The sequence below is a fragment of the Orcinus orca genome, chromosome 7 (assembly GCF_937001465.1).
Source record: "Orcinus orca chromosome 7, mOrcOrc1.1, whole genome shotgun sequence".
Taxonomy (NCBI): domain Eukaryota; kingdom Metazoa; phylum Chordata; class Mammalia; order Artiodactyla; family Delphinidae; genus Orcinus; species Orcinus orca.
In genome coordinates, this window is record NC_064565.1 from 87,333,621 (window position 1) to 87,361,155 (window position 27,535).

General features: G+C 39.6%; 1 protein-coding gene across 2 annotated transcripts; it reads right to left on the bottom strand.

The window, feature by feature from the left end:
- On the bottom strand, positions 1 to 27,001 carry SUMO1 (small ubiquitin like modifier 1). 2 transcript variants are annotated; one of them, XM_004262842.4, is made up of 5 exons: positions 26,844 to 27,001; positions 12,304 to 12,378; positions 8,113 to 8,190; positions 5,597 to 5,668; positions 1 to 834 (listed from the first exon to the last, which is right to left on the bottom strand). In XM_004262842.4, the coding sequence occupies exons 1-5, from the start codon at positions 26,853 to 26,855 to the stop codon at positions 766 to 768; spliced, it is 306 nt and encodes a 101-aa protein (XP_004262890.1). In that variant the 5' UTR covers positions 26,856 to 27,001; the 3' UTR covers positions 1 to 765. The 2 variants fall into 2 exon arrangements, with proteins under 2 accessions (XP_004262890.1, XP_033285735.1); XM_033429844.1 differs by lacking the exon at positions 26,844 to 27,001 and adding an exon at positions 19,333 to 19,437.
- Between the last annotated feature and the right edge of the window lie 534 nt (positions 27,002 to 27,535).

The window sequence follows — 27,535 nt, forward strand, 5'->3', positions numbered from 1 at the left end:
TACGGTTTTTACAAATATTTTGTTTATTTTAATGAAGCTGGTACAGACAATGTCCATTTAAAACCCATATCCCAGGCCAAAAAGTACAAATAAAGTCAAAAAGAGCAGCGTTCTGCTGTATACACTTCTGCATGAATAACTTTAACTGCTAATGAAAATTAGAACTTTTCTGGGATCTTCTGACAAGATTTTTCTTTCATCTTAAAATGCTTTCTCTTCAGTGAAGCCATCTTTGGAGTTAGTCATTATTTTCACCACCTCTGTCACCTTGACTCCAACCTGATATTCCTCTTCTTTTGGTCCAGACCCTCAGATTTTAAAAGTAGCTTCAAGTTAAGGAAAGGTCATTTTTCCACAGTTCAGTTCTCTGAAAAACTTCCATCTCCCACTGAAAGTCACAGTCCAGGAGTGAAGCAATCACATGCTAGAACTTCAGGGCCAATTGGAAAGTCATTATGAACACTCGCATTAGTCAATCTTATTTATCACAAGCCTGTAAATGCACAGTCCTGGAAAAGGCGGCCTCTCTGTGCACACACATAATTTTTAAAAAGGAGAGGGCGATATGAATGGGGCTGAGGTTTGATCACCAAAAATCAGCACAATGAAAACAAACAATAATGAATAATGGGCACTAGAATTCAAATTACCAGATGTTCTAAAGAGATGGGGTGCCAGTTTTCAATTCTGTTTTGAACACCACATTACAAAAGAACTATTTTTAAAAATAAAAAAGGATTAAGGGAAAAGAAAAAATAAAAATATCTAAATTGTTGAACGACCCCCTGTTTGTTCCTGATAAACTTCAATCACATCTTCTTCCTCCATTCCCAACTGTAAGAGAAAAGAAAAGTGTTAGTAGTACAATATAAAAGTACTATTTTTTTTAATTGGCTGCAATTATGTGGCCACTGTTTTAAAGTGCAAAAAGATACAAAAGTAATCCATAGTTATCCTGTTCTAAAATTAAGAATACTGTTTCCAGGCTTCCCTGGTGGCGCAGTGGTTAAGAATCCGCCTGCCAATGCAGGGGACACAGGTTTGAGCCCTGGTCCGGGAAAATCCCACATGCCGCAGAGCAACTAAGCCCATGCACCATGACTACTGAGCCTGTGCTCTAGAGGCCGTGAGCCACAACTACTGAGCCCACACACCACAACTACTGAAGCCCGCACACCTAGAGCCCATGCTCCGCAACAAGAAAAGCCACCGCAATGAGGAGCCCATGCACCGCAACGAACCCACTCGCCACAACTAGAGAAAGCCCGCACACGGCAACGAAGACCCAACGCAGCCGTAAATAAATAAATGAATTTATTAAAAAAAAAAAAAAAAAAGAATACTGTTTCCTTTAATCTAAAGAACAGAGAGGGGGACTTCCCTGGTGGTCCAGTGGTTAAGACTGTGCTTCCAATGAAGGGGCATGGGTTCAATCCCTGGTCAGGGAACTAAGATCCCATATGCCGCATGGCGCAGCCAAAACAAAACAAAACAAACAAACAAACAAGTTTGCTTTGTTTTGTTTTGTTTTTCTTTGTGGTATGCGGGCCTCTCACTGTTGTGGCATCTCCCGTTGCGGAGCACAGGCTCCAGACGCGCAGGCTCAGAGGCCATGGCTCACGGGCCCAGCTGCTCCGCGGTATGTGGGATCTTCCTGGACTGGGGCATGAACCCGTGTCCCCTGCATCGGCAGGCAGACTCTCAACCACTGTGCCACCAGGAAAGCCCAAAACAACCAAGTTTTAAAGAACAGAGAGGTATATCTTTTCCTCTGATACTATGTCTATGTAGTCATTCATGTTATTTTGCTGAGCCAACTTCACGTCCCAGTTTATTCACCATATAAAATTTAAGTGTTTCTGAAAAGTACCTTAAGGGAGTTTTAAATCTAATCAAACATGTATATAATAGTTTAAATAATAGTTTGATGGCATATTTTCTAAAACGCATTTTACTTCTAGATGTAATTACTTGATAGAATCTCTTTCAAAAAACCTGATCTCACTTTGAAATATATGTGGTTTTAGTTAGAAAAATACTGCCTAAGGATTCATTTCTAAGTGGTTTGCTTTGTCATCTACAATTCCTTCTGGCATATAACTATTATTTTCTTTGATAGTAACCACTCAATGAAGAAAACTTACTATACTTCTACTCTTATTTGACCCCTCCAATTGTATAAGCTAGATTTTTCAGACCAGTCCTTCTCAACTCTTACAGAAAAGGAAAGGAAAAGAAGAAGAAAAAAGACCCTTTAAAATGCCTTATACAGAACATTAAGCAAGTATAAGCAATTAAGTTGTTTATTTTAATGTGCTTTATATGCATTGAAATATTCTGGAATTTTTTTCTAAAAGACATTATTAATAATGGTTGCCTCTGAGAAATGGGAATGAAGAGATATCTAAAGTGTATTTTCCATTTTATATACTTTGGTAGTTTGGTTTTCTAATACGTTTATTTATTTTTAACACAAGTATTCTTTATTTAAAAAATAAAAGAGTACATAAGGGGGCTTGGTGTGGCATAGAAACCCAGGTGTTACACTCAGTGAGGCTTGCAAAGGACTGTAAATCTGTTGATTCTGATGTGCAGACAGAGTTAAGGAGCACTGTTAACAGGCAGACTGAAGACAAAAACTATCACTGTTTCCAATGAACTATAGTGGATCACAAAAGAAATTAAAAATAACATTTCAAAGGAAAGTCCAAGATCAGTATTTTATAGGTGACAATTTTGTGCTGAATTACAAAATGTGAAAATTAGAATATGCTAAGGGAGCTTCCCTGGTGGCGCAGTGGTTGAGAGTCTGCCTGCCGATGCAGGGGACACGGGTTCAATCCCTGGTCCAGGAAGATCCCACATGCTGCAGAGCAACTAAGCCCGTGTGCCACAACTACTGCACCTGTGCTCTAGAGCCCGCAAGCCACAACCACTGAGCCTGCGTGCCTAGAGCCCATGCTCCACAACAAAGATAAGCCACCACAATGAGAAACCCATGCACCGCAACGAAGAGTAGCCCCCCGCTCGCCGCAACTAAAGACCGCGAAGACCCAACACAGCCAAAAATAAATAAATTTTTAAAAAAAAGTAATACAATAGCAGAGATGAGTAAACAACAGTACAAAGAGGTCACTCCCTAAATACCTACTCTCTCCCACTGCCCCATTATTCTTCTTCTAAGAAGATAAATCTCTTAATGATAGTGAGGGAGGTGTCACTAAAATGTATTAAGTATCTTCTGTGTTGCAGAGATTATGCCAAGCTAGGACAGGGAAAATACAACATGAGTTTGGAATATCTTGTGCCAGACAGTAAGGAAGTACTTAAGAAAGTGCGTAGATACTAAACCTACAGGGAAAAGTTTGATGAGAAAAAGGATAGTCACATAGTTTCAAAGTATGTGCCCACAATTACTCAATTAAAACAGGAAAAATAGTAACTACACAGTAAAGGAAAAAGACAACTGTTAAACTCAATGATAAGGGACTTCAGATACTCCAGATATTATGCCCTGAGAAAGACACATCACCATTTATGTAGTATTCCAGCCCAAAATACATAATCCGACTCTAGTCATGAATAAACAGAACAGCCCAAATTGAGAGACTTTTTAGAAAATACCTGGTTTGTATTCTTCAAAAATGTAAATGTCATGAAGACAAAGACAGGCTGAAGAACTGTTCCAAATTAAAGATAATTAAAGAGACCCCTAAATAAAATATGTTGATACTGAACTGGATCCTGTGACAAGGGAGAAAATTTATTATAAGAGGCATAATTGGGACAGATGACAAAATTAGGTTGAAGACTAAAGTTTTCTAACAGTGTTAAGTGTCCTGAATTTTATTAACAGTACTGTGGTTATGTAAAAGAATATACTTATTCTTAAGAAATACACACTAAAATATTTAGTAAATGGCATGGTGCATGCAACCCACTCCCAAGTGGTTTGGATGATATATACATATATATACACACGCATATATTATATGTGGGGGGAGGGGAATAATAAAGCATAGGTAGCAAAATGTTAAAAACTGGTGAATCTAAGCGGAAAAGAGTACAGTTTTTTGGACTATTCTTGCAAATTTTCTGTAAATTGAAAATTATTTCAAAATAAAAACTTTCTAAAGAGACAGAGAGGTGTCAAAAAGGAAAGACGCCAAATTGAAGGGGTCCCCACTGGCCAATATCTAAAGAACGTCATTATTCACACAGTTTCAAAGTATCTCCCCACAAATTACTTATTAATTACAAAAGAAAATGATAACTTTACAATGGATAAGAAATCTGGCAGTTACCATCTTAACTACATGACCAAAGTTAATATTACCCATAGCAGGACAAATGGACATCATCTAACTCCTGATACGATGCACTCAGAATTTCACAGCTTCACTCTGTGCTACTCCTACCAAAAATGCAAAACTGAATCTAATCATGAGGAAACAACAGACAAACCCAAATTGAAGGACATTCTAAAATATAGCTGGCCTGAATTCTTTTAAAAAATGTCAGTGTGATGAAAAACGAAGACTGAGTAACTGTTCCACATTAAAGCTAAGAGGCATGATTACTAGTTAGAATGCATATCCTGGATGAGATCCCAGGTCAAGTTAAAAAAAAAAAGGGAGGGCGCTATAAAGGACCTCACTGAGACAGATGGTAAAATCAGACTATCTTGATTGTATATTCAATTACAGTATTGTATCAAGGTTAAATCACTTAAATTAGATAATTTAACTGTGGCTCTTAGGAGAACAATAACACTGAAATATTTAGGGATAAAGGGCCCATATCAAATGGCCCACCAATAATGATAATCTGTATATACAGAGAGAACAAAAAAGCAAACATAGTACAATGTTAATAACTGGTACATCTAGGAAAAAGGTTACAAAGGAGAATATTATACTAGTCTCATAATTCTGTAAGTTTGAAATGTTTTTAAACCAAAAAACTAATAATAACCATACACTGTTCCCACTATCAGAAATATCAAAAATGTTATTTTGTATTTGGAGGGGGGAATCTGTGTAAATATAAATACACACATTCTCTCTCACACTTTATTACTTTCAGATGCCTGGGGGGTGGCAGTGGGGATGGGAATAGAGAGGGTGGAATATATAAACAGAGAAAACAGTCCATACATACAATAACACAAATAAAGGCACAGAAGCATTAAAAAATGTAAACCAAGATGATAGAGCCAACTATGTTAATATACACTAAGCTTCTATATTAAGTTCTCAAAATGGGTCAAAAGTCAAAATTGAACTGTGAAGGTCACCATCACCATGAAAATGTACCAGAAATCTGCCAAATTTGAGGCATCCTCAAAAAGACGTAGTATGTGCCTTATGACAAGTTCAGTACTCATTTTCTACTTTCTACCTCTCTTTTTACAGGCACTTTTTGAAGGCAATACAAGGGAAGTTCAACTCAAAAGATTATTTTTCTCTTTGACAAATGATATACCAGTTAAATCAGAGAATATTCAAGAAAAGGACAGTTTAATGGTACCAGTGAACCAAATCATTCAATGCAGAATTTAAAATATGCCTTGAATCAGAGAAGAAATTATACTCACTTCTTTTGGAGTGTGATTATCAGCAATTCTCTGACCTTCAAAGAGAAACCTGAGTGAATTCATGGGAACTCCCTAAAAAGGTAGAAAACATACAAATATACAAATCTTAGAAGAGATAACAGGTACTTTGATGCACAAAAACCAAATATGAAAGTTTCAACAGAATATGTAGAACATAATAAAACTAGAGAGCTAATTCTATCATAATTATCATTTACTGAGTACCAACTATTTGCTAGGCACTCCCTGTACCAAGTATTTTATAAACATAATCATAAATTTTCATCACAACAGCCCTGGAAGGTAGGTATTATCACGTTACCTTCATTTCACAGCTAGGGAATCCAAGGTATGGAGAAGGCACACAAGCTAGGCAAGAACTGAAGGCTAAATCTGCTCCTAAGCCTGTGCATTCTTAACTACTATTCTATATAGCTTCCTCTCAAATCTGTAGGCTAACATAAAGATAAAGTCAGATATTGGATGAGCAGCCTCACTAGCTTCCAACTGTACAAGCAAAATTGGTTTTTAAACAGATTAAATCATAGAAATTCGGTAAAGCACAGGAGCAAGCCAGATAAACTACAGTAAACCTGTGATGCCATTTACAGCACTATAAATATCACAAAAGGTATTAAAATATATTTTTCTAATCACTTATTCCACAAAAATAGCTAAAAGAGAATAGATGGCTCATTTAAAGAGAAATAACTTCACTAATAAGTACAAATCAAGAATCATTTAGTCCAAAAGTATTAGAAAGTTCTGCTCAATAACAAATGTGTTAAGATTTTCACTGTTTCAATACAATACTATCCCAAAAACCTCCAAAAAGATTCAAACTATCTTCCAATATGTACTATACTTAAATATATGAGACCTTGCAAACTTACCCTGTATTTGGTTTTAAACTATTTTTTGTGTTTTTTTTGGCCATGCTTCCGGGATCTTAGTTCCCCGACCAGGGATTGAACCTGGGAGCAGTGGAAGAGCCAAGTCGTAACCACTGGACCACCAGGAAATACCCTGGTTTTAAATTATTTCCCTGGTGGCGCAGTGGTTAAGAATCCACCTGCCAATGCAGGGGACACGGGTTCAATCCCTGGTCCGGGAAGATCCCACATGATGTGGAACAACTAAACCCGTGCGCCACAACTACTGAGCCTGCACTCCAGAGCCCACGAGCCACAACTACTGAAGCCTGCAAGCCTAGAGCCTGTGCTCCACAACAAGAGAAGCCACTGCAAAGAGAAGCCTGCACACCGCAACGAAGAGTAGCCCCTGCTCGCCACAACTAGAGAAAGCCCACATGCAGCACCAAAGACCCAAAGCAGCCATAAATAAATAAATAAAAATTATTTCCAGGGTTATGTTAAAAATAAACATGACTGGGCTTCCCTGGTGGCACAGTGGTTGAGAGTCTGCCTGCTGATGCAGGGGACACGGGTTCGTGCCCTGGTCCGGGAAGATCCCACATGCCACGGAGCGGCTAGGTCCGTGAGCCATGGCCACTGGGCCTGCACGTCTGGAGCCTGTGCTCCGCAACAGGAGAGGCCACAACAGTGAGAGGCCCGCTTACCGCAAAAAAAAAATAAAAAAAGAATAAACATGACTGACAAGAGTGGAATATTCTTTGATTTTAACTTTGATTTTAATAGGATCTTTCAAAAAAGAAATATCTTATGCTGAAGTCAAAAAAGTTTCTATAGAAACCAGTCTATAAAATCAAAATGGAAAGATGATTCAATCTCTCTCTATTGGGTAAGTATTCCATACTTCAGATATACTGAGTGTCCCATTCCTCGTATATCAGCAAATATAAGAAAAAAATTATCAAGCCTCTGTGAACTGAGTATAGAAACTTCTAAAGACTGTAGACTCTGAAGCATAAAAAAGAAAGCTAGAAATTATACTAACTTGATGTTATATTATCTCCCCAAACCTAGCACCTTCAATTCTGGATCAGTTTAGTTTTCACTTTTGCACTGTTTTTTCTCAATAATCAACTCTCTCATTTACAGATGAGGTAAAAAGACCATATAATTTTCTTCAGAGTTGTTGTCAACAGTAATTGACAATGTATCCAAGTACCTACTAGCATACTTCACTTCATACGTTCGTTTCCAATTTTAGCTCCCATCATTATGACAAATGTGAGCTAGTTGAGCCCCAATTAAAAGCCTTTACTGAGCATAACAATTAATATCAAAAACAGAAAAAGGGAATTCCCTGGCAGTCCAGTGGTTAGGACTCTGCGCTTTCACTGCCAAGGACGCGGGTTCAATCCCTGGTCAGAGAACTAGGATTCCACAGTCCACGCAGAGTGGCCAAAAGAAACCAAAACAGAAACAAATATTTATTGTTTTACTTATCCTAACACCTAGATGATCTCTTTCTTCTTGCAAAGTCCTAACCGTTAGACCACCAGAGAAGTCTCAAAGGATTACTTTTCTTTTGACAAGAAAGAAAAATTAATGATATATAAAGCACTGAATTTAATATTATAACATACAAACCTGTCTTTGACAGTATGATTCTTTGAGTTTCTTGAGATGTGTTGTCATTTTCACTTTGAAGTGAATCTCACTGCTATCCTACGGAGATATGAGGGAAAAAAGTCACTCTCTGTGTAAGCTATTTGCTTTGCTTGAAACAAATTATTTAATTACACATATACTACAAATAGAAATGTATACCTTGTCTCCTATATTTTCCCACCAAAATATTCTTTTTAGCATTCCTAACAGGTTTATTAAAATACTCTAATCATCCTCAAAGTTGCTATATACCCATTTCAAAATAAATTTAATAAAACGAACATAAAGATAATCTGTTTGAGGTGTTATAATTAGCAGCATAAGTAAAAGTATGTATGTGAAAGAATGCATTCCTTCAGAACTGCATGCCTATTCTGTTTTCAAAATGAAAATGTGAACTGTCACAAACTCCCAAAGGCAACTCAAAACAAAAAGTACCCCCACAACTGAAGTGTCACTGAAGACGGTAAAACCTACAAAAGGGACGTAGACCACAAAATAACAGACACTTACTCCTGCCATAAAAAGTCACCACACAGAGTCTGGCTTCTCTTGCATGAGTGAAATGAGTCAGTCAAATTGATATATGGGATCACAGATAATTTTTTTCTACCCAGACTGTCAAGTAAACTACCAGGCAACCATCAGAAAAAAATACTGGCACTTGCATACTGTAAAAATTTCAAAGCCAATCCTAATGATTACATATCACATTCACAAATACGTGTTAGTGGAAGTTGCATGTTTTGTTTGTAACTATAATTTTTTTTAATTAATTATTTGTTTGTTTATTTTTGACTGTGTTGGGTCTTTGTTGCTACGCGCAGGCTTCCTCTAGTTGCGGCGAGCAGGGGCTACTCTTCGTTGCCATGCGCGGGCTTCTCATCGCGGTGGCTTCTCTTTGCTGTGGAGCACGGGCTCTAGGCGCATGGGCTTCAGTAGTTGTGACACGTGGGCTCAGTAGTTGTGGCTTGTGGGCTCTAGAGCACAGGCTCAGTAGTTGTGGCGCACGGGCTTAGCTGCTCTGCGGCATGTGGGATCTTCCTGGACCAGGGCTTGAACCCGTGTCCCCTGGATTGGCAGGCGAATTCTTATCCACTGCACCACCAGGGAAGCCCTGTAACCATAATTATCTTTAAAAATAACAGGGAAATCCCTAGCAGTCTAGTGGTTAGGACTCAGCGCTTTCACTGCAGGGGCTGGCTTCAACCCCTGGTCAGGGAACTAAGATCCGGTATGCTGTGAGGTGTGGCCAAATTTTTTTTTAATTTATAATAAATAAATAAATACAAATTCTTGTCCTATGTATAATTTCACAAACAGACAAAATTTCTAGAGCAATACGTCACACCATAAGCTAAAATCAGTTCCAGATGAATTAAAGAGCTAACATTAAAAAAAATTTTTAATATTTTCTGTTCTTCTTAGGGAGAGACTTTTTCCCTAATCTTGACACTGGGAAATCCTTATTTTAAAGCAAGATTTAAACTCAGACACCACTAAAAAAAAAAAAAAAAAAAAAAAGGAGATTGATAAATGTGACTTAATAAAAACATAAACCATCTATACAGTAAGAAGCACCACAAAAGTTAAGAGACCCTGAAGAAAATATTCACAACATATATAACAGACAAGAAAAATCAAGAAAATATAAAGCACTCCTACAAATCAGTAATTGTTAAAAAGGTACTCCATGGCATAGGACAAACATACACAGGCGTACCTCATTTTATTGCACTCTGCTTTATTGCATTTTGCAGATACTATGTTTTTTTACAAACTGAAGCTCTGTGACAAACCTGAGTTGAGCAGGTCTACTGGCACCATTTTTCCAATAGCATTTGCTCATTTCGGGTCTCTGTGTCACATTTTGGTAATTCTCTAAATATTTCAAACCCTACCCCTGCAAAACAAAGGCTCACTGAAGGCTCAGATGATGGTTAGCACTTTTCAGCAATAAAGCGTTTTTTAACTAAGGTATGTACATTGGTTTTTTTAGACAAAGTGCTATTGCACACTTAAACTACATTATAGTGTAAACATAACTTTCAGATGCACTGGGAAACAAAAAATCCATGTGATCCGCTTTATTGCAGTGGTTTGGAACCAAACCCGCATGTCTCTGACGTATGCCTGTAAATCAGTGGAATAAAATTGACAGCCCAGAAGTAAACCCATGTATATCTATGGTCAATTGATTTTGACAAAGATGTCAAGCAATTCAATGTGAAAAGGACAGACTTTTCAATCAATGGTCTGGGACAAATAGATAGCCACATGCAAAAGAAAGAAGTTAGACTCTTCTTCAAACTCATACAAAAATCATTCATAAAGTACTCAAAATGATCAAAAACTTAATGTAAGAGCTAAAACCATAAAAACCTTAGAAGACTCTATAGATATAAATCTTTGCGACCCTGGATTGGGTAATAGTTTCTTAGATATGACACTAAAATCATAGTAACAAAAGAAAAAATAAATTCAATTCATCGAAATTAAAAACTGTTTCTGCAAAGGACACAACCCAGAAAGTGAAAAGACAACCCAAAGATGGGAGAAAACATTTGCAAACCACCTATCTGATAAGGATCTAATATCTTAAATATATATGACGAGTTATTACAACTCAAAAATAAAGACAAGTAATCCAATCTAAAAATGGACAAAAGATCGGAATAGACATTTCTCCAAAGAAGATGTACAAATGGGCAATAAGAACAGGAAAAGATACTCATCATTAACCATCAGGGAAATGCAAATCAAAAACACAAGACACCACTTCACACTCGCTAGGATGACTATTAAAAAAAGACAACAGCAAATATTAACTAGAATGTAAAATAACAAACCTTCATACATTGTCGGTGGGAATGTAAAATGGTGCGGCCACCACTAAAAACAGTTTGGAAGCTCCTCAAAAAGTTTAAAAAAGTTACTACTATATTAGACCCAACAATTCCACTCCTAGATATATAGAGAACTGAAAACATACCCACATAAAACTTACAATGAATGTTAATAGCAATATTATTCATAATAGCCAAAATATGAAAACAACCCAAATGTCCATTAACTGATGAATGGATAACAAACTCGGTATATCATACAATGAAATGTTATTCAGCCATAAAAAGGAGTGGAATACTGAAACACGCTACAATTTGAATGAACCTTGAAAATATTATGCTAAATAAAAGAAGCCAGACACAAAAAGGTCACAAATCATGTAATTCCATTTACATGAAATGTCCAAAATAGGCAAATCCACAAACACAGAAAGTAAAGTAGATTAGCGGTTACTAGAGGCTGGGGGGAAAGGAAGATGGGGAATTATGCTAATGAATACACCGTGTCTTTTTTGGGGTGATGAAAATGTCCTGGAATCAAATAATGGTAATGGTTGTACAGCCTTGTGAATATACTAAAGCACCTAAATTATACATTTTAAATGATGAATTTATGGTATCTGAATTATATCTTAATAAAAATTTTCAAAATAACATGATCACAGAAAATAGGAAAAGGATATGAACACACGATTAATATAAACGTAATAGGCAAAAAAATTATACCTCATTGATAATCAGAAAAATGCAAAATAAAATGTGTAGCTATTACACTGGCCCAAAATTGAAAGACTGCTAATATCCCATGTTTCAGAGAATGTGGGGAAATGGTACTCTCATGCTTCCATGGTGAGTGTCTACTAGTTCTTTCTTTTGTCCCTTAAAAAAAAAAACTATGAAGATGCATTCCTCCAATAATTTTCAGCTAAACTTTAATTATCTGTTAACATCTCAAAAAGAGTCAATAAGATACAGGCCAGAGTCTGTAGAAATAAGGTGCCAAGAAGGAGAAAGGGGTCAAGAAAAGGCCTGAGAGGCCCTTTGGTTTAAGGGTCCTAGCATTATCACTCAAGAGAAGTCGCTATATTTGCCACCGAAGCATGCTAACCAAGAAAAAAGTTTTATTAGAAGAAATTAAGGTGATCTATATCTGCCTAGCAGAGCAATTAAGAAAACAGTGTCACCCTCTTCTGCCTCCAACAGATGCATATGTAGTAAATGAATCGCCATTTTTAAATAACTTGCCTTAGTTAAATCATTTTCTCTGTGTGTCAGAAATCATTCACACATTCCGGGGTCAAAGGAGAAAAATAATGAAACTCACCTGTCCGATGACTTTGAGTTTAATATATTCTCCTTCCTTCTTATCCCCCAAGTCCTCAGTTGAAGGTTTTGCCTCCTGAAAGAAAAGTACATATAAAGATAAAAGTTCCTATATGCTATTTTAATTATTCACCCATTACTTTGACTTACGGTACGAAACTTGCCCCTGAAAATACAGCAAGCATTTCTTTGCTCTGCCAGCCAATTAAGCAAAAAAGGTCCTAAGTCAATCACTCTCTCAAACACCGGTTCTAAAGATCACTAAAAATCAAGAAAGAAGTCTCTTTTACTATAAAAATCCTATAGTAATGGTTCTAAAACTTCACTGAGCATCAGAATCACCTAAAGTACTTGTTAAAAGACTGCTGGGCCTCATACCCAGTTTTTTATTCAGTAGGTCTGGGGTAGGGCTGTAATATACATTTCTAATTAATTACCAGGTGGTGCTATTGCTGCTACACAAAGGAACAACCTGGAAACCATTATCTTCAGTCAACTCCTATTAGTCATAGGAAGCTCTTCTCCATGAATCCTTAACCAAACATGTTGAATCCAAGATTATTTTCTCACAACCTACTGGGAGAAGTTAACTACTCCAATTATAAAACTGTACTAAGAAACATAAATTAATCATATTAACATAAGCAAAGTCTATTTAGAAAGGAAAATCAAATAGCAAAGTATTGGCCTAATGTAGTCTTGAGTCAAATCAGTTTTGTATCAGCTATTATTTCAGACTATCTGAAGCAGTATATCCGATTTTAAAAGATTAGGCTTGGCTGAAAAAAAAAAATTAGGAGACTTAAACTGGAATAAGAAAAAAGCCCAAACAGAGTAAGTAGTAAAAGGAAAGAGGAGACAGAATTGGAAGACAGAAGAGTATAGCCCTCTTATAAATTATACAATAATAAGGTAATTTCAAATGAAGGCATATTGAAAAGAAAATGAAGTTAGAATAAACTAGTTGAAACAACTTTGCCATGAAGTATCTAAGAAAAGTAAGCCATTTTTAGTAAAGGCGTAGCTTGGTAAATTTCAGTCAATGGTGTGATAAAAGTAGCTTTCCCGGGACTTCCCTGGTGGCGCAGTGCTTAAGAATCCGCTTGCTTGCCAACACAAGGGACACGGGTTTGATCCTTGGTCTGGGAATATCCCACATGCCACGAAGCAACTAAGCCCCTGCGCCACAACTACTGAGCCTGCACCCTAGAGCCCGTGAGCCACAACTACTGAAGCCCACACACCACAACTACTGAAGCCCATGCGCCTAGAGACCATGCTCCGCAACAAGAGAAGCCACTGCAATGAGAAGCCCGCGCACCACAATGAAGAGTAGTTCCCGCTCGCCACAACTAGAGAAAGCCCATGCGCAGCAATGAAGACCCAACGCAGCCAAAAATTAATTAATTTAAAAAACAACAACAACAAAAAGTAGCTTTCCCATGCACTTTACCTTAGTTTGGCCACCATATTAGTCACTTATTTAAATATATGCTTTTTTATGATTCACAGCAATTTCAAGCTGTTAATCCATGCTTGATAAGAATATAACCAACTATACTGTATTTCAGAAGTAAAGTAACAAGGCCATTACCTGTTTATCTCATACCAGTAAGTGAAAACTAACAAACTCTTTAACATTCAAAATTTATTGAATATATTAAACTAGAAGTAGTAGCTTTTAAATTTAAGATACAGGCTAGAGTCCAGGGAAATGCTTAGATAACAGAACTGACTTCATTAGTGTGAAACCTTGCCTGTTTACCATTCTGCAGTACTTTCAACATTTGCTGACTACCGCATATTACGGCAGCAGGCCAAATTAACCTTCTTTAGTGAGACAGTATTTCACCTGAAAACTAGAAGACTGTCTTCAAACATAGTCTCACAACCACATTTCTATGAATTTATATTCAGAGTTAACAGTTCCTTCTTCCTTTACATATCTAGAGAGGACAAGGACAGCTTATTCCACGCAGTGAAGGGCAACAAAGAGCAAAGAAGCCCTGAGTCCTCTTTAACTAAGAGAAGGGGTGTTAAGAAGCTTTATAGGAGTTAACCACAAGGAGAAAAACATCCCCCTGCAACCGGAGCAGCAATACATCAGCATAATGGGAGTGATTTTGCTCCAGTGTTTCCTAGACAGGGTAGCTACAGAGGCTACTCAGAACAAAAGAGTTCTTCCCCCTTCTCCAATCCATTGTCCACACTGCTTCAGAACTCTTTCTAAAGCACAGCTTCTCTGACTGTATAACTACCCCTAACAAAAAGTGCTTTAAGGCCTAGAACCAAACTCTGCAGCACCTCATTCAGTTCCTCCATTACCAAGCTCAATTCTCATTTTTCTCTCTCCACTTCCTTTACAAACCAAGGATTTGGTTAAATTGGACTATTTGCTATTCCCTGAACATGTCTATAAACATTCTTCCACCTTCAGCCCTTTGCTGTTCCTGTTTCCTTTACCTGTAATACATATCCTCTCTCAACCTCTCTTGAAATCATCTCACAAAAATCCATCCCACACATCACCTCAAGTCCAGTATTTAAAAAAACTCTTCCAGGTACCACGGCACCCCTCAACCTTCCAATTGGGATTAATATTTTCCTTTAATGCTCCCATTGGCAATTTATTCATATCCTTTATGGCATTTATTCTCAATTTAAAAACACTCCCCCTTTACTGTCTTCTCAAGGAGTCAGCCTCATCTTTTTCTTCGAACTTCTTATGAGAGTACTCAGCATTTGCTGTTTCCACTTTTACTCTCAACCCACTGTACTCTGGTTTATATCCCACCATTCCACTTGACACTTCTCTCACCAAGGTTACCAGTTCAACTCCTTATTGCTAAACCCAGTGGAAAATTTCAAGTCTCATCTTTAACCAACAGATACTTATGACTTCTTCCTTGAAAACTCTCTACCTTTGGCCTCCAACATTCCATTGTCTCCTCATCCTGACCACTTCCTTAAATGCTGGTGCTCCTCTAGGTTCCATGTCTTTAATCCTCTTTTTCTTCTTCTTCCTGGGTGACCCATAACTCCAACTACCTCTCAGATACTAATGACTCACAACCATCCTCACCAACCTGACAACTTTTCTGAGTTTCACTCATTTTTTCAAGTGCTTGAACATCTATCTCCACTTTGGATGTCCCCATAGGCACCTCAATTTAAGTGTCCAAAACTGAATGAATTATCTCTAACTCCTCTGTTAGCTTTAACTCCTGTTTCTGAAAACCAAAATCAAAAAAAACTACAATTCCTCCTGGATTCCCAATTACAATAAATGGTTACCATACACTCAGCTGCCCACAACAGAAATTTAGTAGTCATCTTTGGCTACTCTTCCTCTCTTAAATCTCACACTTAATCATTCATCATTTTGACAATTATATCTCTTAGTGACTCTCATTCTCTCCATTCCACTGCCTTAGTTCAGGCGCTCATTGTCGCTCATTAGCATTACTGCAATAGCATAACAAATGCCCCAAGTCTAGCTCCCCTCAATTAATTCTTCCCAACTACAACCAGAGCCATTTCTCTAAAATGCAATCTGATCTGCTGAGAACCTTCAGGATTAAGTTCAAACTCCTTAGCCAACATACACTGGTCTTCTGTGGGCTGGTCCCTGCGTAGCAATCCAGCCTTGTTCTCCTACTTCTCCTGCTAATAATATCTTTTGCTCCAGCCACACTGATCTACAATTCCTTAAACATGGCACTCTCTACCTTATCTCCACTATCTCTGTACATGTTAATCACTTCTGCTTGGTATGCCCTTTCCTACCCTATTCGCCTTTCAAGACCACTCAAGCATCGCTTCCTACAAAATGATTTCCCTCATCACCCTCTTAAATGTTCCCATACTGCTTACTTTAATCTTATTATAACATGTTTGCATATCTGCGTCTCCCACCAGATTGAGTTCCTTATTGGCATGCCTTACACTCCTCTGTATTTCTGGTCAAGCACAGTGTTTAGTATATATTTTGAAGATACTCAATACACTTGTTAAATTAACATTTTCTGTGACAGTTTTCTCTGTCTTGACTTCCCTACAAGTTTACAAGGAGAGGGTCCAAGTTTTTCATCTTTATAATCTCTGTAGTGTCAGGCAAATACCAGGCAATTATTTAATGCTGGCTGAATTAAGCTAACAGCACTATTTTCTGTATCATACCACAAAATCTTACTAACGCTTCATACTTCTACTGTATTAACTATACAATAGTCAATACAAACAAAATCCTTTCAGCGTTTTATATTCACAGTTGGGAATAAGAGATAATTCACTTCAATTTCATAAGAACATGTGAATACTAGGATTTGAAATTTCCAAAAATAAACTGCCACTTTCCCTAGTCACTCCATTTTGGTGATCTCTTCCCAACTCTGAAGAACTAGAGCAATGTCATCTACACCCACTTGTTTAATAGCCTCATGCTTGCCTAATGCAGTCACCCAACTTTTCATGTGCTATCTTTTTTTTTCTTTTCCTTTGACAAACTAGTCTGGAAAATGAGAAGATCTTGGACAAAAAAGGCCAAAGTTTGTCTCCAGTGATCTTAGTGTCTTTTGTATGCCTTCTTTCCTTCTCTCCCCTGTAAAAAAGCAGCCAATACAGAATGGTATGGCACACTAGTCACAAACAGTGAAAGCATTCAGCACTGGGTGTGGGACAGTAGGTCATCAGAGAAAAGAGAATCCCAGAGAGGGCTGGTTGATTTGGCTGGAAAGGTTACACAGCCCCCAGAGCAGAAGAAACTGGTAATGTAAAGAAAAGTAAACGTATGTACAAGATCAAAGACAGGAACTGGAAACCTCTAAATTCTCTGGTCTGTGTCATCTAGAGATTAAATCATGGTAACTGGAACAGTAAAAGGAATTTATCAGACACCAGGCACTACCAACTCTTCTTTCCAAGATATAAATTAAACAGCTTAGAAATAGAAGATAGCTGGATCTGAAAAGAAGAACTGGACAGGAAAAGACAGCGAACACAACAATCCTCATTTACAAATGTACAGAATTCAACAGAAGGTTTTTATTGTGCCATTTCAAAGTCAAAAGAACAAGAACTTTGCTAAAAATCACTATGGCAATCAGTATGTTGACAATTCAATCACAGGAAAACAGCACCACACTTAACTACCCCCAATCTGTCAATGACCCTTCCAGTTGTACAAGGATTGTTCATTCTTCTGAAAGAGGGGGGATTCTGGGGAAAACTAAAAATAAAGAATACATTTACTCTTATTTGATGACATTAACAAACCTGTTCAATTTTAAAGGTGGGACAACAGTATCCTGGTTTTGTTAAAAGAAAAAGTCCTTCTCTTTTAGAGATACATATTGAAATACTTGCAGATGAAAAGACACAATGTCTGGGTTGGTTTCAAAATAATGTTATGAAGTGGAGTGGCGTCATGCAAATGAAATACGATAGGCCAAGAGATGGGTATATGCGTTCAATTAAATTTTTCCATAACAAAACATTTCATTAAAAATACATTCAAAGTTCCCAAAAATTCTGTTAACCATAGTTCTCACTGTACATCAGTTTATTTCATTTTATTTCCTAATGAAGAAAGCTCAACAAGGATTAAATTGGATGATTCTAGGGCTTCCCTGGTGGCGCAGTGGTTGAGATTCCGCCTGCCGATGCAGGGGATGCGGGTTCGTGCCCTGGTCCGGGAAGATCCCACATGCCGCGGAGCGGCTGGATCCGTGAGCCATGGCCCCTGGGCCTGCACGTCCGGGGCCTGTGCTCCGCAACGGGAGGCCACAGCAGTGAGAGGCCCACGTACCGAAAAAAAAAAAAAAAATTGGATGATTCTAATAACTCTATCCATTATTTAAAGATACAAACCCTCGGGCTTCCCTGGTGGCGCAGTGGTTGGCGGTCCGCCTGCTGATGCGGGGGGCGTGGGTTCGTGCCCCAGTCCGGGAGAATCCCACGTGCCGCGGTGCGGCTGGGCCCGTGAGCCATGGTCGCTGGGCCTGCGCGTCCGGGGCCTGTGCTCCGCAGCGGGAGAGGCCGCAGCGGTGAGAGGCCCGCGTACAGCAAAAAAAAAAAAAAAAAAGACACAAACCCTCAAATTACAATAAAGTCATCTCCCTCATACTTCAATGGATTTACCACAATTCTAAAAATACACACACACACACACATTTTTTCAGTGCATGCTGCCTATGTTCAAATTTAATGAGACAGTACTAGACATTTGAAATAAAACTGACCAGACTTAACTCCGTAACTTGAAGTTAAGTCAAGCTGTCAAGACACTGGGACTTCCGTAAATTTACATTCAACCCTAGAATTGCAGTTAAACACTAAACAAAGACAACTTCTCAGGAACTAAAGATTATAATTGAAAATCCCACTGGTTGGACTTCCCTGGTGGTGCAGTGGTTAAGAATCTGCCTGCCAATGCAGGGGACTCGGGTTCAATCCCTGGTCTGGGAAGATCCCACATGCCGTGAAGCAACTAAGCCGTGCACCACAACTACCGAGCCTGCACGCCACAACTACTGAAGCCCGCGCGCCTAGAGCCCATGCTCTGCAACAAGAGAAGCCACCGCAATGAGAAGCCTGCACACAACAAAGAGTAGCCCCCGCTCGCTGCAACTAGAGAAAGCCCATGCACAGCAACGAAGACCCAACACAGCCAAAAATAAATGTTTTAAAGTTAAAAAATATATATATATATTTATATTTAAGAAAAAAAGAAAAGGAAATCCTGCTGGTTATATAAACCTTACTCTCTGCAGCTAGACTATGGACCTATGCAAAGCCTAGAACAAACTGGCTTCACTGTATCCAAAAGTACTAGCAGGCAGATTTAGAGGTATGGCAGACATTGTTAATTACCTATCCAGGATCCATTTTCCCCTTCTTCCTTACAAAGGGAAGCCTAAATTTGCCAGCCAAAAAAAAGAAAGAAACAAAAAATTCTAATCTTCTCTTATGGCCACATGATGCAGTGCTGGCCATGCAGATAGAAGGTGACATACTTTTTGCTGGTACATACTTTTTGGCATACTTTTATCCTTTGCTCCATCCCTTTCTCCTGCCTGGAACAAGACACAAAGTAACCTTGCCGGCAAGGAGACAAGCATCAGAGTGAAGACACCTGCTAAGGACAGAGGGGAAAGAAGTATGAAGGCATGGTGGAGCTGCCTTACCATCCCTGAACTACTTATGTCTGAATTTCTTGCTTCATTAGAAAAATAAACTGCAAACTTGTTTAACCTACTATATATCAGATTTTCTGTTATTTAGTCCAAAAGCAATCCAAATTGACATAGGAGGTGCTCTAAATAGGTAGCATTTGGCTTATATTAAAAAACAGCTCCTAGAAAACCAGCTCAGTGTGCATCAAAAACAGAATAGATAAGTAAATTGTGGTACAGTCATACAATGGAATGCAATGTAGCAATGGGATTTAACAACATACAACTATACACAATAATATAGACATATCTCCAAACAATGCTGAGCAAAAGAAGCCATACACTGAAATATATACATACTGTATGATTCCACTTATAAAAAGTTATAATGTATAAAAGCAGGCAAAACTATGTTGGTAGTCAGGACAGTCATTCTTTTTTTTTTAATAAATTTACTTATTTTTTTTTTTTTTTTTTTTTTGGCTGAGTTGGGTCTTCATTGCTGCGTGCAAGCTTTCTCTAGTTGCAGTGAGCGGAGGCTACTCTTCGTTGTGGTGCATGGGCTTCTCACTGTGGCTTCTCTTGTTGCGGAGCATGGGCTCTAGGTGCACAGGCTTCAGTAGTTGTGGCACGTGGGCTCAGTAGCTGTGGCTCGCATACTCAGTAGTTGTAGCTCGCGAGCTCTAGAGCACAGGCTCAGCAGTTGTGGCGCACGGGCTTAGTTGCTCTGCAGCATGTGGGATCTTCCCGAACCAGGGCTCAAACCCGTGTCCCCTGCACTGGCAGGGGGATTCTTAACCACTGCGCCACCAGGGAAGCCCTGGACAGTCGTTCTTAATCTGGGTGCTGGCTGCATGGATGTGACCAGTTTTTGAAAATTCAGCAAACTGTACATTTATGTACACTTTTTCATATATATATTTATCTTCAGTAAAACCTTTAAAAATATCTGACCCTGGCTATTGAGAACAGCAGGTCCAGCAAACAGAACTCCACCCTTCCTTCCTTCAGGTCTTTTCCTTCAGATTCTCAATAGCTCAGTAAAAGCAATCAAATGCAAAAAGAATGGTCAAAATATAAAAGTATAACAAATACAACATATCTTTAAATAAACTTAAGTCGTGTTGCAGGAATTCCAAATTTTAAACCATAAGACTAAGGTACTCAATAATAGGATCTGTGTGGCCTTACCCACATGACTTTTTTAAAGTAGAATATCAGAGAATAATCTACAAAAAAAACCCACACACACAATTTTAATACATTCCAAAATGGGATACCAAACATGACTTAGAGAAAATGGGAGTTCCCTGGTGGTCCAGTGGTTAGAACTCGGTGCTTTCACTGCCTGGGCCCAGGTTCAATCCCTGGTCGGGGAACTGAACTAAGATCCCACAAGCAGCGCAGGATTATTATTATCCATAACAATGGATAATATCCCAATGTCCTGGAAGAAGCAAATGATTCAATTTTGGAGACAACGTTACTAGGTCTATTGCTAATAGAACTAAAGATCCAGAAGGTATGCAAACACATCGTAAAAGGAAAACTACTGCATGACAACCAACCCTTCCTCAATAACAAAACACCATGGGAATTGAAAGAGGAGGAGAAAGATACCTGCTGTTTCACGTTTCTGAGGCAACCTTTCAATTCTAGGGCCTAGAATGCTGCCTGGAACATCAATAAATACTTGTTAAATGAATGAATCTGACCACTCATTCCTTTAAAAACTTTTACTAAGTATTCAGTCACTCTGCTAGGCACTTCAGAAAAAAAGGGTGAATAAACCCTGATTCCTGACCCTGGAAAGCAAACAGTAAAATGCAGAAAGGCACTTAAATAAATGATTACAACACTAAATATATAACCTATAATAGAAACATTCTAACTGGTATGGGGGGCTAATGAGTGTCAATAGATATTTGACAACTGCTTTACAGTTTTGAAATCTGAACTACTCCACTAACCCTGAGTACTCTTTTTTTTTAATTAATTAATTTAATTTATTTATTTTTGGCCGCGTTTGGTCTTCGTTGCTGAGCACAGGCTTTCTCTAGTTGCAGCGAGCGCGGGCTTCTCATTGTGGTGGCTTCTCTTGTTGCGGAGCACGGGCTCTAGGCGCCCGTGCTCTGCAACAAGTAGTTGTAGCACACAGCCTCAGTTGTTGTGGCGTGCAGGCTCTAGAGCACAGGCTCGTTAGTTGTGGCGCACGGGCTTAGTTGCTCCACAGCATGTGGGATCTTCCCGGACCAGGGCTCAAACCTGTGTCCCCTGCATTGGCAGGTGGATTCTCAACCACTGCGCCACCAGGGAAGTCCCCTTCATGAGTACTCTAACATAATAATCATACTCAGTTTTTAAAATACTATTAAATAATGTTCAGGTAACATTTTATTTGAAATGTTTCATTATAATCAATATGTTTGCAACATTTACTAGCAGCACTTCGTCTATCTGTCAGAGAGAAGACAGAATACATCATTCCTCTCCTGGGGCATGGAATGTTTAATATATGTATCACTAACTAGATGCTCAAGTCAGCTACAGTATGCAGCTATGTATGTTAATACTTATTCTTAACATACTTATAAGTATGTTATACTTATTCTATGACATAAATAGTATACATAATTATGAACTTTAATATACACCTAGTTTATCATATTCTCCTGCTATCTCAAGCTAACAGAAAGATCAGCAAACATCAACAACAGAGAGATATAAAGAATGCTGCAGGGAATAACGCTATCCTAACAAAAGAAATACAATTAATGTGGTAGACTAAAGATAACTGCAAATTCTTTGTTACTCTTCCTATTAAGAAATGGAGTTTAGATGCCTTTCCCTTGGTGACTATAGTTAATAATACTGTATTGTATATTTGAAAGTTGCTGACAGTAGATCTTAAAAGTTCTTATCACAAGAAAAATTTGTAACTGGAAGATTGGGATTGACATATATACACTAATGTGTATTAAATGGATAACTAATAAGAACCTGCTGTATAAAAAATTAAATAAAATTCAAAAACAAAAAAAAGAACATTTGTAACCATTGTGGTGATGGATGTTAACTAGACCTATTGTGGTGATCATTTCACAATATATACAAATACTGAATCATTACGTTGTACACCTGAAACTAATATGTTATATGTCACATATATCTCAATAAAAATAAATGCCTTTCCCCTGAATCTGGGCTGGGCTTAGTGATTTGCCTAACCAACAGAATGCAGAAGTGACTTCCAAAGTTAGGTTCTAGAAGGCTTGGGGTTTCCACCCAAGGTTCTCTAGAACACTCTCTTGTGAGCCCTGAGCTTCCATAAGTCTGAATATCCTGGGGTCCCCATGCTCAAGAGAATACATGACGAGAACACTCACAGAGGCCTTGAGACTATATGAAGAACCCATCCGTTACAGCCCACAGTCATGTGAGTAATCCCAGCAGAGACCCCACACATCAAGGAGCAGTGATGAGCCCAACCCACAGAGCCCTGCCCAAATTGCAAATTTATGGGCAAAACAAGACTTTTGCTTTAAGCCATTACATTTTGAAGTAGTCTGTCAGGTACCAACAGATAACCAGAATTACATAATGCTTCAAAATCCTTGACTAAAGATAAAAGGAGATCATTCAATCAATATCTCTCTCTCTCCCCCTCTCTGCCCGCCCTCTCTCTGAGGTGGGGACGGACAGAGTAAAACTGCTACAACAGATTCAGTCAGCATTTGAAGCAAATCAGTTATCCAATTATTACAAATTAACAGACCTGAATTGAAGAGCTGAAGTCCATGCTGCCTTTCATGATTCTGATATGAAAAAAAAACACTATAAATGTGAATGTAAGGAAGGAAGAAGGAAAAATATTTGTACAAATTACCCTTACCAGTTTGATATTAAACTTCTTGTTCTATGTAAGTGCTCAGTTTTGCTGCAACGCGAAATTAGGCTAAAAGTGAGCACCCAATCAGGTCTCTATTATTGGTTAAAGGCTAGTCCTTCACCTTGTTTGAGGGATCACGTACCCCTTATGAAAGCTATGGATCCTTTCTCCCTAAAAAAATACACATGCACAAATATAACTTCATACAATTTCTGTGGATTTTCAGCCCTTAGGATTCATGATCCTCAGGTTTAGAACCTGTATTAGAGGATTATTCAATAATGGTACACTGGATAATGATGGCATTGTTAGAATTATGAGAAATTATTTCATTCAAATTCCAAAAATAATCATTTTTCATTAGTCAATGGAGAACCCAGCAATTCAAGTCTTGTGTGACTTTAATGTTCACCTTTTTTTTTTTTTTTTTTTGCGGTACGCAGGCCTCTCACTGTTGTGGCCTCTCCCGTTGCGGAGCACAGGCTCCAGACGCGCAGGCTCAGCAGACCGGGGCACGGCACGAACCCGTGTCCCCTGCATTGGCAGGCGGACTCTCAACCACTGCGCCACCAGGGAAGCCCTGTCCACCTATTTTAACTTGAAATTATTACTCAATTCCAATATCTTAGCACAGACAATAACCTTCTGAGAGATGCCTCAGAAAATACATTGTTCTAAAACAACCTGGTTTATATTGTCTTTTGGGGACAGTGGGTCAGTCTCATGCTGCTGATATGGCACAGTAGTAACTTGGGATTCTTACTCTCACTCATAAGCCTCATCAGGGTAAGAGTTCAGCTTCCTATCTCTTTAAATCCTTAGCATCCCAACACTAAAATTGTACTGGGTCCCGATTATTATTAACAACGACATTGGTCAATCAGCCTAGAGCAACAGTGCTCATACTTTATGGTCACAGGACTCTTTTACATTCTTAAAAATTATTTAGAACCCCATAAAGCTTTTGTGAAGTTGGTTATATCTATTGAGGTTTGCAGTATTAGACACTGAAACTGAGAAATGTTTTATATACATATTAATTCATTTTAAGATAATAAACCCAATATATATTAGCAAATAATGTATTTTTATTAAAAATATTTTTCATGTTGCTATTTATGGAAAAAACTTTTTTTTTGGGGGGCTGCGTTTTGTCTTCGTTGCTGTGCATGGGCTTTCTCTAGTTGCGGCGAGCAGGGCTTACTCTTGATTGCAGTGCACGGGCTTCTCATTGTGGTGGCTTCTCTTGTGGCGGAGCATGGGCTCCAGGCACGCAGGCTTCAGTAGTTGTGGCACACAGGCTCAGGAGTTGTGGCTCGCGAGCTCTAGAGCACAGGCTCAGTAGTTGTAGCGCACAGGCTAAGTTGCTCCGCGGCATGTGGGATCTTCCCAGACCAGGGATTGAACCCATGTCCCCTGCACTGTCAGGCAGATTCTCAACCACTGCACCACCAGGGAAGTCCCAAAAAATTTTAATAATAGCAATATGAAACACTGGTAAGGATATGATGCTACCCTCATTAAATGGTACTGTGTATATAAATCACAATTTCTTGAAAGTAGCAATGAAGCATCAATCTTAAAAAATACATATTTTCAAAACAAAACTAGTAAGAAAAGTGGCATTGTTTTGCATTTTTGCAAATCTCTTCAATGTCTGGCTTAACAGCAGCTGGATTTCCACATCTGCTTCTACTGATACATTTTAATCTGTTGTGATATACCAGGTCATGTCAATCTCTAGAAAACTCCACTGAACACTCATGAAAGAATGACAGTGGAAAAGACAATGTCTTAGTATTATCGTGAAAATTGTTTTGGCCCCAAGGACCCCCTGAAAAGAACCTAAAGAACCTCTGGCCTAGAGGCACCTGTTAGTGTCCTAGGTCCTTTATTTCTTCCTTCAAGTCTCTTTTAAATGACTGGAATTCAAACTGGAGCAATAAATTCTACAATTTACTGTATAATCCCTTCTGTACACTGCTCTTTCATCAGACTATAGTAAATTTCAACAGGCTTCCTAGCCACTTCTGAGCATCAAAATAAAAGGCTGATGAAATTAAGCATTTACACCTGTTCTTTCCTCCCTGGTAACCAAGTAAACAACTATCTAGGGAGACAGTTATAATGCCATTCCCATACCAATTTGGGAATTAATCTAGACTGTTAGTAAGAAGATCCACCCAAAACTAATCTAGATTATGGTTTAACCTTAAAAATATAAATGTACGTTTTGCGCAACAGTACAAATCCACAAAAGCCTCACTTGCTCTCACCAAGTGGTACAAAACTGAACTGGGTTAAAAGCCAAGGGAATAAGTGTGTTAACTTTAAAAGTTCAAGTACATTATGGGGCTGAATGAGAAACAGTTTTCTAGATAATTATCACTAAACAAGCAAAAGGTCCAAAAATACTTTAAAAAGTCAAAGTCGTCTGAGCAAACAAAACAAAGTCCAGACAAAAAACCTATAAAGTAAAAACTAGCCATAAACATGGTTAAATAGAAAAGGATGAGGAAGAAAAACTTACCACATAAAATCAAACACTCCTGATTGAGTGCAAATCCCAAGTAAATTCTTGATATTAACATTCAGATGGAGCACTCTGCTATAACAGGAAGCTTTCTGCAAATGTTCTGCAACTGCTCTACATACACGAAGTTTTCCTATCCTTTTCCTAAAAGGTATCAGTCATCTTCATGTTAACGCCCAGATGAAACGCTTTCTGTTGCTCTAGCAGTTTTGTTCTACTTTGTTTCTTGATTATTCAGAGTTCTCTCTTACAACTGGAGAGCTACTGAACCAATCCCGAGTAAGAAATAGGAAAGTACAAGAAAGAGGCGACAGCTCTGCACACCCACACGGAAAAGGACTCAGAGCAGAGCAGAGACAGCCCGGCCCCAGCTGCAATCCGAACGGAAGGCAGAGCTTTCTAGGTTCCCAGCAACACCAGACAATGTCTCCCTCCCCCCCGCCCCCACTCCAAGACTATCTAAAGACTAAGAACCCAAAAGAGGAGTCCACCCGCTTTTCAGGGCCACGGAGGCTCCGGGGCAGGTAATCTCTCCCGTTACATAACTGGGGCCTAGGGCCCTGCTTTTGCAATGAGTCCTCTGAAGAGGCAGGCACACGGGTTCCCCACGGACCCTCTCGGGAAAGTGGAAGCTGTGCTCTCTGCACCTGGTCGGCCCCGGAGAAAGAAGGGAGACGACTTGAGGCCGCGACCGGAGGCGCTGGGGCACAGGGGGTGATGAGCCAGCCAGGCGAGGGCCAGGGCGGCTCCCGAAGGCCCGCGGCAGGCCCGGGCGTCTCCGGTCCTACTCCACTCCCCTCCCTCGCCAGCCCAGTCCCCACCGGCCGCCCCCTCCCCCATTCCGGCTCCCCTCCCCCGCGCCTCCATCCCCGGCCCCAGCCGAGCGGCTGGCGGACGTGCGAAGTAAGGCCTCGGCCACCGCCATCGTATGGCTCCCAGGCCAGTACCTGGTCAGACATGGTGACGGTGGTTTCCCCCGGGGTCTCCGCACAGCAGCGGCCTCGGGTAGGCAGAACCTCGCTCCGGGGTTTACAAATCCGTCTCCCTTCCCCACAGCACAACACCGCGGCGGGAGGCACTTCCGCTACGCCTGGCGTCACTTCCGCTACGCGCTAAGAGGAGGGGGAAGGAGGAGAGGAAAGGCGAGGCGGGAAAGCCAGTGGGGGGCGAGTGCCCGGAGGCTGGAGGGCCGAGCGGCTTTAGTGGTGGTCGCGCGAGTGAATAAACGACAGTCCCCTCAGATGCACCTAGACTAGGCCTTGTGCCTGGGTCCCGAGCCCATCCCCCTGGGGAAAAGTTCCGGGTGCCCAGTCTCGACGTTTGGAAGCGTACTGAGCACAGACCTCTCCCTCTGGTACCTTGCGCGTTTCTGAAGGCTGAGCCAAGATACTTTTTTTTTTTTTTTGCGGTACGCGGGCCTCTCACTGTTGTGGCCTTTCCCGCTGCGGAGCACAGGCTCCGGACGCGCAGGCTCAGCGGCCATGGCTCACGTGCCCAGCAGCTCTGCGGCGTGTGGGATCTTCCCGGACCGGGGCACGAACCCGTGTCCCCTGCATCGGCAGGCGGACTCTCAACCACTGCGCCACCAGGGAAGCCCCAAGATACTTCTATTGTCTCCTCCTGGCCTTGCTCATCGATC

Excerpts from the sequence above, each read along its gene's own strand:
- SUMO1 (XM_033429844.1), bottom strand. The coding sequence starts at position 19,362 with ATGGAGCAAAGGATAAAAGTATGCCAAAAA. Across the intron at positions 12,379-19,332 it reads GGATAAAAGTATGCCAAAAA|GAGGCAAAACCTTCAACTGA; the intron begins GTATGTACCAGC and ends CTTTTCTTTCAG. Across the intron at positions 5,669-8,112 it reads AATCATACTGTCAAAGACAG|GGAGTTCCCATGAATTCACT; the intron begins GTTTGTATGTTA and ends CTACCTTTTTAG.